Consider the following 12,653-nt stretch of genomic DNA (forward strand, 5'->3'; position numbering starts at 1 on the left):
AAAATGTGGCCTAGCTTTATTGGTATTTTAATCCATGGACAGGTTACTTGGGATGTTTAAATCGGGTTGAGTCACATTTGAAGAGCTTATTTATTTATTTATTTTTAAAGGATGTGTAGAACCCTCCAAATCTGGAGCAGCAACCTTTTTAGGAACAAGAGCAATATAATTAACAATTAGAATTTTAAAAATCTCTAAAAAAAAAAAAAACTAATAAAACCTCACTCAATAGTCAGTTGGACTACAAACAAAAGATAGTGTTTTGATAAATATGAAATAAAATTATTATTAATTAATTATCGAATTACCTTAGTTAAGTGATAACAATATAATCATATTTCATCACAATTTAGCGTTATAACAAATTAGAAAATATAAAAACAATAAAGTGTAACACAAAACTTAGTAACGAAGTAAAAAACTAATGAAAACCCTCTTAAAAGTAAATACCACTCCAATGACACAAACAAACCCATAAAATTTAATATAAAAGAATAGCTACAGATAGTTAAGACTCAAAAAAACTTTGAAGTCTAAACCCTTTACTCAACTTCTACAAACGACCCACTTACCTTTCTACTACAGTAGTTCGAGAACCTTTGGAATCTTTCTATAGTAATTTTCACCACACAAACCATAATCATTTACGCACTCCAAGAATCTCTTAAGACAACTCAACTCAATCTCTATGGGTTAAATTAAGTTAATTTTTAGAATTATCATAAGTGAATATTTCTCAATGCAAAGAAGTCAAATTGGGTTTTTACTTTAGTTTGCTTAGTCTAAATCTAAATTGGCTCTGGATAATTTGGATCAATTTCAAAATTTGATCTACTCTCTTAATGCTTTGTATCGTATGGATTTACCCACTTCTACCAATGTATTGTGCTTACCTATCCGTTAAGCACTAAATTAATCAAAACAATTTCAAACATATAAGATGCAGAATCAAAATAAATTCAAAATATAGAGGGTGTGGTTGGCTACCCATTTGACACTTAACAGACAGTTAAGGAGCAAATCATAATGATACGTAACATTTGGGGTTCATATTGAAATTTTGAAAATTTTAAAAAATAAAATCAAAATTTGAGGGATATAATTTGCAATTTAGTATTTGTTTTATGTAATTATTATTTTTTAATTCCAACCCGACCCAATTAAACCCATGGACAGCCCCGGTTTTCACTTCTTTTTCCCAGCTTTTAAAATTATGCTAGCTTTAGTGAGCGTTTGGCTTGCCCGTTTTCCTGCGTCCACGTTTGGTGCTGCGTTTTCTTTGTTTTTTTTTTTTTTTTTTTTTTTTTTTTTTTTTTTCCTTCTGCCCGCTTTTGTTGACTTTAGGGGACAAAAGTTACTGTTTTGCACTGTAGCAGTACTGTTTATGTACTGTAGCAACACTGTTTACGCATTAAAAAATATTAAAAATAGGTCCCACGGTACTATTTACACATTTAAAAATTATTTTGCTACAGTGTTTTCAGTTTTCAGTTTTCAGTTTTCAGTTTCAGCAACAATAAGCTGTATCCAAACGGACCCTTAAACCCTTCCGTGTCCCACTATCAATTTGTGGTGACTGAATTGTGATCAATATTCCCCCAAAGCGGCCAAGCCCTGAACTGTAGTTGTGTGATAAGAATTTGCGAGTGATAAAAGATGGCATTGGGAGAGGCAAAGAGAAGAGAGTACTAACAAACAAGACTGCATCGCTATTAATGCCCATAGCAACACCTCTGTTCTGTTCACAAGGTAAGTTAGTCAATACTATTCTGACTAGCTAAGAAACACCCACACCTTCCAAACGTGTCCGACAAGTGTCCGTGTCGGAAACTCACTCACTCTGTACGCATGTCCTTTTTGTTTTTTTTTTTTTTTTTGTTGAGAGGAAAAATATGTTTAAAATTCAATTTAGTCGGTCCCTTTGTAAAAACGAGTCAGTACAAAAGATTTGGACAGAAGGACTGGATTGACTCATTTTTGACAAAGTAAGGTACTCAATTGACAAAAATTGAATGCTAGTAACGACTAATTAGACAATATAACTAAAAGTCAAACGACTAAATTAAATTTTAGCATTTTTATTTTAAATTCTAAAAATATTCATTTAATTAATTATTTGTTGTGTCAATCGTGTCCTAATTTTTCAAGAATTATGGTGTTTTCTTGTCTGTTTCAATGTTAGTGTCAGTGTCAATTAGTGTCTTTAAATGGAACTGTAGTGAAGGTTATTAAATTATTGAACAATGACAGCTGTAGTTATCTCTCATAGTGCAGGAGAAGATGAAGCGAGATACAGTCGGCCCATTACCCAGTGTTACTCAAGATGTTAATTGCTGGGTACAAGGTCAGGAGATTCTGCATCTTGTGGTTTTATATACCTTGAAAATTGAAAAGGAAACTGAATTTCTAGCTTCATGTTATTTTTCATACTTGTTAGCATTCAGTTATTAGGACTTGGTATTTGAGATTGGACCCCGATATTTTAGGTTTGGTTGTGAATTGTTTGATTGGCCATTATCACTTAACGTATAGTTGTTGTTGTTGCTTTTATGAGAAGCAAACTGATGGCAAGGAAGTTATTTCTAACTTGTGATGTATTATTTTACCACAGATAAAGTGAAGGGGTTACAATGAGTTGTGTTATATTTCTCGCTTTATTAATATTGATTCATTCAACCCCTATTTTGCTCACTGTCTTTCTAATTTATTTATCCTTTTTCTTTTTTTTACTTTTGATTTTCATTTTAGGCTGGCAAGTGTCTGTGGGTTTATATGAATAGGGGAATATACTATCAGGCTTATGTATCTGGTTTAAATATCAAAAGTTTCTAAGAAATAACTCAGACATGTTTTGAAGGTCAGCCCAAATCATCAAGCATTTGCCTCATTCCATTTCTTTTTAAAATCTTAATTTGTTTGTTCTATCTACTGTTTCCTTTCTCCTTCTGATGTTGATCTGCTGCTGAAAACTTCTATTTCAACATCAATGTATGTTTAAATGCTGACGTTGAATTGTGAATCTGCAGATTGCACATCAGCCTAGCATATATGTCCTAGACATTCCAGGTGTATTGGTTCCAAGTATCCCTGACATAGAGACAGAACTGAAGCTGGTTCTTGCAGGTATCATCCTCTTACAAATAATTTCTCTTTAGTTTCTTATGAGATTTCTTACAGTACACATGTGAATGTGCACACACATATGCACACAGCTACCTGCATGGCTTTTTAGTTTTAGATGTGCTAATCTTGCTTGAAAGATCACTTTTGTAAATAGACAAAAATAAGTGACTCTCCATTCACTATTAAGAGAAGCCATAGACCACTCAACCTGAGCTGATTTGGTTGCAACAAACCCAACTGGATTCAGCTTCAGTTATGTTGGGTATGGCCTAAAAGTTTTATGCCTCAAGATGTGTCGGTTAGGGATGAGACTTAAACCCTCTTATTGACCTCCAAGCAATGCAGGTTGCCCAGGCTGCAGCTTCAAAAATATTTTACTTGGTGTCTTGGAATTTACAAGTCTTTTTTCTTTTATTTTTGTGTTTATGTGGTTTTTTTAGGGCTTGGGGGGAGTTGTTCAAGTCAACATGAAATTTCTTTTGTCACATTGTACTTCTTATTCTATCTGATAAAGCATACCACATTCTTAAATGCACATGAAGGGTCTGTAAAAGATTCAGTGGTAGGTGAGGAGTGAATTGCACAATACTTGCTGGCAGGTTTAAATACTCAAGGGACTCCCCTTCATTGGAAGCACTTGAACAACAAGAGACTGGAAGGGATTCAATATGATTCTAAGGAAAAACATGAGTATGATCTTAAAGATCTTCAGCCAAAGAGAAGGAAGCTGCCAAATGATTCTGATATGCTTTGCATTGAGGTAATCTGGGATCGTTCTCATTAAATCATTTTGTGCAGGATGACCCAAAGTATCTTAAAATTTTTTGTCACATCACAAATCTGAAATGAGACAAACTATGGGCATAGGAAATATTGATCTAGAAATGACATAGAACCGAATGAACTTTATGATAAGTTTGGTCATAGAATAATTATAAGGGTATGACACCATTTTCATTCTTCCAAATGGATGGCAAATGATCAGATCAGAAAACTTTTTTTAGGATAGTTAGTAAAAAAGAAAAGAGTTTTCTTGCCATGAATGAAGATTAAGTTTTTATATCATATTTTCTGGCCATGAATGATATGCAGTGAGCCTAAGTTTTAATAACATATTTTACTTACTGGTTATGGACATTCATGTAGGACATCATAAAGTTATTTTGTTGTGCTTTTGTGTATGAAGAGGTTTTTTTATGGCCAGGCAACCAAAAAAAAGGAGCATGTAAATTTAGAAATGTTTGCAAATGCTAGACTGGTCAATGAACTATGACTTTAGATATAACATGCTTAATTGGAAACCGATTATCACTTAGTTCAGAGAAAATAATCTGGTTTTTAGCTTCAGTTGATGGTTTTTAAGAAGGATAAGAAACTTTTTTGTTTTTCTGTGACAGTGATGTTCTTTTGTTAATACTAGTGAATGAAATAATTTATGGTAGAGAGAAATGAGCAAACAAGAAAAGCATGTTCAGGGTGGTTGAGATGATGCCAAGGTAAGCAAAAAGATAGTAATTGATTTAGAAGAAGTAAATGGAGAAAACTCACAAGTAACCCTATAAACAATACATATATGGAGGAAGTGTAAATTCGAACATTTGGTAGTATCAATAAGTAAGGTTGTGTTGCTTGATGTGGATATTTTGATTTCAATGAAATGGTTTGAAAAAGAATAAAGACAGGAGAACTGACAGATGTTTGTGAGTAAGATCTTATGAGAGTATTTTTATCCTATAGAATCCATCTAAATGACCACCTTTTTCTATAATTTTTGTAGAAGGTAGGTGCCCAATCTTTTGGTAATGGTGATTAAAAAACAAATTGGAATGAGGATTGATCAATGATGACTCAATGCATGAAATATGAAGTTGAAAAATCCAATTAATCTTTCAATTTAAACTCTTAAATACTTATCAAGAATAAAATTTCGTTTTGATTGCTAATAGGCTTATGCTTGTACACCTAAAGCTTTTATGAAATGCTTTTAAATGGTTATGTTAAGATATATAAAGTCTAGCTCTTTTGCACGTTAAATGTCATTTGTAGTTCTTATTGTTGTAGCTTAGACAGATCTCCATGTGACCTTTGATTTGGATGCACAGACGCAGCGCCAGAGGAGCCGCATCCGCGTCTGACGCAGCGACACATGAGGGACGCCGCTGACCACGTGTCGGGCCGCGTCTGCCACGTGTTTTTTTTTTTCCCCCAACTCGCGCCGACGCGCTCGGACTCGGGCCGATTCGCGCCAACTCGGGCCGTGTTGGCCGTATCGGGCGAAACCACCGAAATGGCCGGTTCAAGTCAAAACCGCCGAAACCGGTGGATTTGATATGCCGCTGTCGCCATCTTCACCAGCTTAACTCCTTTCTTCTTCTTCTTCTTCTTCTTCTTCTTCTTCCAGCGTTGTGTCGTTGCCGTTCTGTAACTTCTGTTCTATTTCTTTTTTTTTATAAGTTTTGTTTTGTTTTTTTTTTTTTTTTTTGAAAAGGATTTCAGAGAGGCTTTATTTTGTTTTTTTTTGTGCCTCTCATGTGAGCCACATCTCCCCCCCATTTTTTTTTTTTTTTTTTTGTACATTGAGCCACTGAACCACTAGCCTTTGGTACGTGAGCCACTTTGGTCAGAGAGGCTTTTTTTTGTACAGTACATTATTATTATTATATGAGTTTTCTATTATTATTATATAAAAAAACATGCTTAGCAATATATAAAATATATAAATAAAAATATTTTTAATAATTTTTTAATCGCTGAGTCCCGCCGCACCCGCACCCACTTTTTTCAAAAATTGCCGAGTCCCGCACCCACACCCGAGTCTCGAAACGCACCCTTGCTTTGAATATCTTGTTTTATTTTATGTCATTTCTGAATTTTTAGTTCTTTACTTTTTCCCTTTCAGGATCTTGTCACGAAAGTCCAATTTGGTTTGTATCTGACTCTCAGAATTCATCCGTAATGTAGAGGTGAGAGTGACTTGGAGGGTCCTATAGAACAGTAGTTTGAAGGACTACAGAAGGCATTTAAGATAACTCATAAGGCCTTAGAAGCTTGTTTGATGGTATCAAAAATGTTTTTGACTTGATTTAGGGCAGGCAAACTTGGTCCTTTCATCCTTGATGATGTCTAATGTCCCTAATGCAAATGTTGTGTCCTGAGTTGTAACTTCTAAGTTATCTTTTTCCCCTTTTTTTTTTTTTTTGGGGGGGGGGGGGGGGTTTGTTGGGAGTGTGTTGTATATGCTGGTCTTTTCTTACTTTTTTCCCCCCTTCCTGTATTGTGTTGATGTCTTGAATTTACTGAAATTGTACTACAAAGCTAAAAGATGCTTTGTGTTGGTGAGTTTCTTTGAGGACTAAGTGTGAAATGTTTTATGCCTCAAGCTTTGTCGACTAAGGATGAGACTTAAACCCTCTGTTGACCTCCAACCAACACAGGTTGCCCAAGTTGCAGCTTCTAAAATATTATACTTGGTGTCTTGGAATTTTATCAGTCTTTTTTCTTTAAATTTTCTGTATATGTGGTTTTTTTGGGGGTGGGCGGGAATTGTTCAATCAACATGACATTACTTTTGTCAAATTGTATTGCCTTTTCAATCTGCTAAAGCTTACCAAATTCTTAAATGCACACGAAGGGTCTGTGAAAGATTTAGGGGTAGGTGAGGAGCGAATTGCACAGTGCTGGCCAGCAGTTTTAAATACTCAAGGGACTCCCCTTCATTGGAAGCACTTGAACAGTAGGAGACTGGAAGGGATTCAATATGATTCTAAGGAAAAACATGAGTATAATCTAAAAGATTTTCGGCCAAAAATGAGGAAGCTACCAAATGATTCTGATATACTTTACATTGAGTAATATAGGATTGTTCTCATTTAATCATTTTATGCAGGATGACCCAAAGTATTTTAAAACTTTTTGTCACATGAAGAGTTTTAAAGTAGACAAACTTAACTACGGGCATAAGAAAAATTGTTCTAGGGACAACATAGAACCAAATAAACTTCATCATAAGCCTTGTTGTTGAGATATTACATGGGTTTGACACCATTTTCGTTCTTACGAATGGATGGCAAATTATCAGATCAGAAATTTTTTTTGGGAAATTTAGTTTTCTTGTCATGAATGAAGATTTAGTTTTGATAACATATTTTTGGTCATGAATGTGTTGCAGTGAGCTTATGTTTTGATAACGTATTTCACTGACATTGATGTAGGACATAATGAAGTTTTTCTGTTGTGCTCACTGAATGAAGGGGTTTTTTTATGAACAGGGACAATGAAGGAGAATGTAAATCTTGAAATTTGGGCAAATGCTAGACAGACTGACAGAGTCAATGAACTATGATTTTAGATATGGCAGGCTTAATTTGAAATAGATGATCAGTAAGTTCAGAAAAAATAATCTGGTTTCTAGCTTTAGTAGATGGCTTTTAAGAAGGATGTGAAGCTTTTTTGTTATTTTTGACAGTAATGTTCTTTTGTTAATACTGAGAAAAAAAAAAAAAAAAAAAGAAGAAGAATTGCTGAAAGAGTGAATGACAATAATTTATAAAGGTTGTACCTAGTGCACAAAGCTCCAACTTTTGTGGGGGTGCCCTTGTCAATGCTTCTTAGATAGTGGATGACAGTCCCATCTTGTCCATGTGAGTGTCAGTCAGTGCCCTTGTCAGCTTGTACTCTCTCTGATTTATTGAAATGTGTGTGGTGATGATGGTGTTTTATCATGTTTCATGTACCAAAAGCTACTGGAGCTTGTGGAGTTGAAGCTGAAGGAAGTGATTTCAAGGGAACCTACTCTACTTGTTTTGGTGGTTCATGTTCCTAACATTGGCAAGTCATCTTTAATCAATGCAATCCATCAAATTGTGTCATTTTGCTTTCCTGGTAAGCTGTTACTATGTTTCTGCTGGATCATGGTTGGATGTCAATGTCTTGAAATGGTTACTGTGGTGAAGGTTATTAAATTATTGAACAATAACGGGTTCAATTTTCTTTCATAGTGCAGGAGAAGATGAAGCTACACTTAGCCCATTGCCTGGTGTTACTCAAGATATTGTTGGATACAAGGTCAAGAGATTCTTTGTTTTATTGTTTTTATACCTTATAAAGTAAAAAGACACTCAAATTTTAGCTTCACATGTCTTTCATAATCATTAGCATTCAGTAATTAAGACTAATATCTGAGAATGGGATTGGACCCTGATATTAATATTGTTGTTAGGAAGATCAGGTTTGGTTGTGAATTGTTTAATTGACCATTATCACTTAACATTTAGTTCATGTTCTTGCTTATATGAGCCGCAGACTGATTGCAAGGAAGTTATGGACTTATTTTTTACTTGTGCTATATTATTTGACCACAGATAAAGTGAAGGGGATTACTATGACTTGGATTATATTTTTAGCTTAATTGATTGATGTTCCCCCTATTTTGCTAGCTTTCTAACTAATTTATATATCTATTTTTTTGCTTTCAAATTTTTTTTTTTTTAAGCTAGTAAGTATCTGAAGGTTTATAGGAATAGGGGAATAAACTATCAGGGTTAGGTCTCTGGTTTGATTATTGAATGCTTGTAATAACTAAGTCAGTTGCAGAAGCCTTATTCAAAGATATGTATTGGGTGTCAGGCCAAACATCAAGCATTTGGCTGGTTCCTTTTCTTTTTTAATCTTAATTTTCTTCTATATTCCTTTTGCCTTCTACTGTTGTTAATTTGTTGCTGAATACTTCTGTTTCAACATCTATGAATGTTTAAATGCTGACATTGAATTGTTAAGCTACAGATTGTGCATCAACCTAGCATATATGTCCTAAACACTCTGGGTGTATTGGTTCCAAGTATCCCTGACATTGAGACAGGACTGTGAAGCTAGCTCTTGCTGGTACCAACCTCTTGCAAATAATTTCTCCTTAGTTTCTAAGGATATTTTGATATAATTAATATAGTATACATGTGAATGCGCATACAAATGTGCACACGACAATGCATGCATACTTTTTTAGTTTAAGGTATGCTAAATCTTGCTTGGAGTTTGCTGTTGTAAACAGATAAAAATGAGTGACACCTCTCCCCAGCCACTATTAAGAGAAGCCTTAGCCCAACTTAGCCAATCGAATTCAGCATAAATTATGTTGGGTACGGCCTAGAAATTTATGCCTCAAGCTGTTCTGGTTAGGGACAAGGCTTTAACCCTCCTTGTTGACTTTCAACCATGCAGCAAAATTTTTTTCAACTTGGCTTCTTGGAAATTTATCAATTTTTATTTTATTTTCGTGTGTGTGTTTTTTGTTTTGGGGTGGTGGGGGAGGACTGGGGAGTAGTTCAAGTCAACCTGAAATTACTACTGCCACGTAGTACTGCTTATTCTATCTGATAAAGCTTGCCAATTCTTAATGCGCATGAAGGGTCTTGTGCAATACTTGCTGGCAGTTTTGAATCCTCGGGGGACACCCCTTCATTGGAAGCAGTTGAACAACAGGAGACTTGAAGGGATTTGATATGATTCTAAGGAAAAATATGAGTATAATCTTAAAGATCTTCGGCCAATTAATTCTGATATGCTTTACATTGAGGTAATTAGGATTGTTCTCATATAATTATTCAGCCAAATAGGCAAAGTATTTTTGGACTTTTTATCGCAATATAAGTTTGAAATGAGACGAACTATGGGCATAAGAAAAATTGTTTTAGGGACAACATAGAACCAAATGAACTTCATGATAAGTCTTGTCGTAGAATTATTACATGTGAATGATGACATTTTCATTCTTCTTAAAGGAGGCAAATTATCAGCATCGTAAAAAATATTTCTGGGACAGTTTTCTGGTCATGGAAGATTTACAGCAAGTTAAGTTTCAATAACATATTAACGCTAATTACAAAAAAAAATTCTTGGATTGATAAGCGTTGTTGACTGGGATTTGGGAATCAACAGCTGCGTGTGTGGGACTAATGGATTCCAGGTAAGAAAAAAAAATCAACAAAATGAGCTCTGAAAATTTCATTGCATGGTCTGTTGGGTTGGGTGTAAAAAGTGGAGGATGGAAAATGAGAATTCTCCCTTGTTTGATGTGGTGGATAAGAGGGATGATGGAAAAGGGGAGTAGTGAAGTTTTTCACCCGGGCCAACTAAAAACCTCCAAAAAAATTAGGAGGATAAGTAGGGAGAAAACATTTAATTTATTAAATTTACTATTTTGTCTATTTTTAATTATGATCTTTTCTATAATCTCTTGATATAATAAGCGTATAACAATAGGGTTTTGATTTCCCACACTCACAAATTATTCTAGTGAGTAGCAAGTGTCTTGATATGAATTTTTTTTTTTTAATAAACAACAAAAATTCAAAGTTGAATCTAATTTACAAATTTAAAATTCAGGAGAGATCAAAACCTGTGATCAATGTATTGGTGCTTGTATAATGAAGAGCGTAATTGATCATTATGAGATATCATTCAAAACAATTGAAGTCATTATTCAACTAGACTGTTTGGATATAGTTGTTGTGATCATTTGTATTAAGGCGCTGTTGTCCTAAAATTTTAAGCACAAACTAGCTTTTAACAAATGCAATGGTCGATCCTAGTGTCCTTAAATATGAAGCATAAATTAGCTTTCAAGAAAAGTAATTGTTGCTTTTGTTCAAGTTTTGTGGCTTTTGAATTTTGAGCTACTCCCATTTTCCTTTTTGAAAATACTTGCTATTATCATATATCTAATTAAAAAGGGTTAGGGTTCAAGTTAAAATTTTTCAATATTAAAATGCCCTATTATTTAATGCTAGTGTAGTTATCATTTTTTGACTGGGCACTTGGGAAGTGGAATTCTAGTTCTTAGAAGGTAGATCCCAAATTTTAATGTGATTTCATAGACAATTTCATTAATATAATTGGTCATAGCATGTTACCCCTCAAACTTGTTTTCAATATTTTTTGTGGGTTTGCAATTCTATTCTTCAATTTCATGTGGACAACATCTGAGGGAATTGTGACATAAAATTCATTAATGAACATTGTGGGGCCTGATAGTTCGTGGCCCAAGCCCATTCTACGCTTGGGCCCAAGGCCTAAGCCGAGGAAAGCTATTGCCGAGGACGCATAATGAAAGCCCAAGAAGGGCACGAGGACATGGCCGAGAACGATCTTATGCTCAGCACCTCCCAAAACGCCTGAAGAAAAGGGCAAACTCAGTACATGGGCAGGGCAAGGGAGAAAGCTGCCAACATCGTAATACAGAATCCTGTATCTGACAAGCCCATGCTCCAAACCATGCCATTTAACTTTTCCAACAACCCCCAACCACTCTAGGTATGGATTGACAGGATAGGTCTACACCCCAGAAAGTAAAACTTACACGTGGACACTAAAAAGGGAAATGAACACTAGTATAAAAGGAAAGGAAAGCGAAGGAGAAAGGGGGATTCCCCCCCCCCCCCCCCTCTCCCAGGAGGAGGAAAAATCCTGGAAAGGGAGAAAAAGGAAGGATACAATGCTCCTCGGACACTGTCCGAGGACTTAGATCCCACAACCCGCACAAGTGGAGGGCTTAGCTAGTCAAGCCAAGTCCGCCCATATAAGAGCTTCCATAGAAACCCCGATTACACCGCTCACATGTGCCCAAGGTCCTGCCTTTCAAGCCCACTCTCTACAAATCATATTGTTAGGGCCCTTTACATACGAGCCCAACGTCATTCTTGGGTCGTTAAAAATCGTGTCCCTACAAACATGATATTAGTGGAGATTAATTCAATACTCATTGAGAAAGCACAAGTGTTCAAATGACTCCTTTGGTATAAGAAGAATTTGAAAAATGGCACTCATTCCCAAACCTGAGAACTAACGGCCAATAATCTTCCACCTTTGTTTTTCCCCATCTTAATCTTAGTATATCATCTATAATACTTGTTTAAGATAGGAGGAGCTTTCTATGGAAATGAAAATTTTTAATTCCAAATACAAATATCACTCTCATCAATGTCACTTTGTCAATTATACACCAGATTTTCTAGTAATTAAGCATGTTATTACACATGGTGCTTGGTGCTAAGAAGAATCATAAAATATGAATATAAAAACAAATGCTTGCATGCACCAATCCATAAATCTCTCGACTTTATACGCAAGAATGTAGTTACAAGAGTATGCACATCATCCTATATATTTAATTATTTATTAAATCTCTTACTTCATATTACAATGATATAAATGCTTATTTATTTACATCACTTACAAGCAAATTAAATAACTGGAATATTTAGTTATTTACATCTTGTAATCCAAATTGCAATAAAGAAATGCTCACGAATTACAGAAGGACATACAACTTTGAATTGAGCAACGTTTAGATTCTCTTGATTTTCCTTTGAAAGCTCGATTATGTGTTAAAACACAAGAGTTTGTTTAGACCCCAATTAAAAGATTACGGCTAGATTGCTTTTACTCTAACTTATCTAAGTGCAGAACAAAAGTATATGAGGCGCAATAAACCGATAACTACTCTAGTACATAAACATGAACAACAAACAATAAAA

General features: G+C 34.9%; 1 protein-coding gene and 1 pseudogene across 1 annotated transcript; both read left to right on the forward strand.

Annotated features, from left to right (window-relative positions):
* The window catches only part of LOC126691540 (probable galacturonosyltransferase 4), a 94,296-nt pseudogene extending 85,857 nt beyond the window's left edge, over positions 1–8,439 (forward strand).
* On the forward strand, positions 2,324–8,988 carry LOC126691548 (short integuments 2, mitochondrial-like). The gene is made up of 6 exons (XM_050386573.1): positions 2,324–2,344; positions 3,027–3,123; positions 3,723–3,883; positions 7,863–8,004; positions 8,126–8,187; positions 8,905–8,988. Exons 1-6 carry the CDS (start codon positions 2,324–2,326, stop codon positions 8,986–8,988), a joined length of 567 nt encoding a protein of 188 aa, XP_050242530.1.
* Positions 8,989–12,653: the final 3,665 nt, after the last annotated feature.

The sequence above is a fragment of the Quercus robur genome, chromosome 7 (genome assembly GCF_932294415.1).
Source record: "Quercus robur chromosome 7, dhQueRobu3.1, whole genome shotgun sequence".
NCBI lineage: Eukaryota > Viridiplantae > Streptophyta > Magnoliopsida > Fagales > Fagaceae > Quercus > Quercus robur.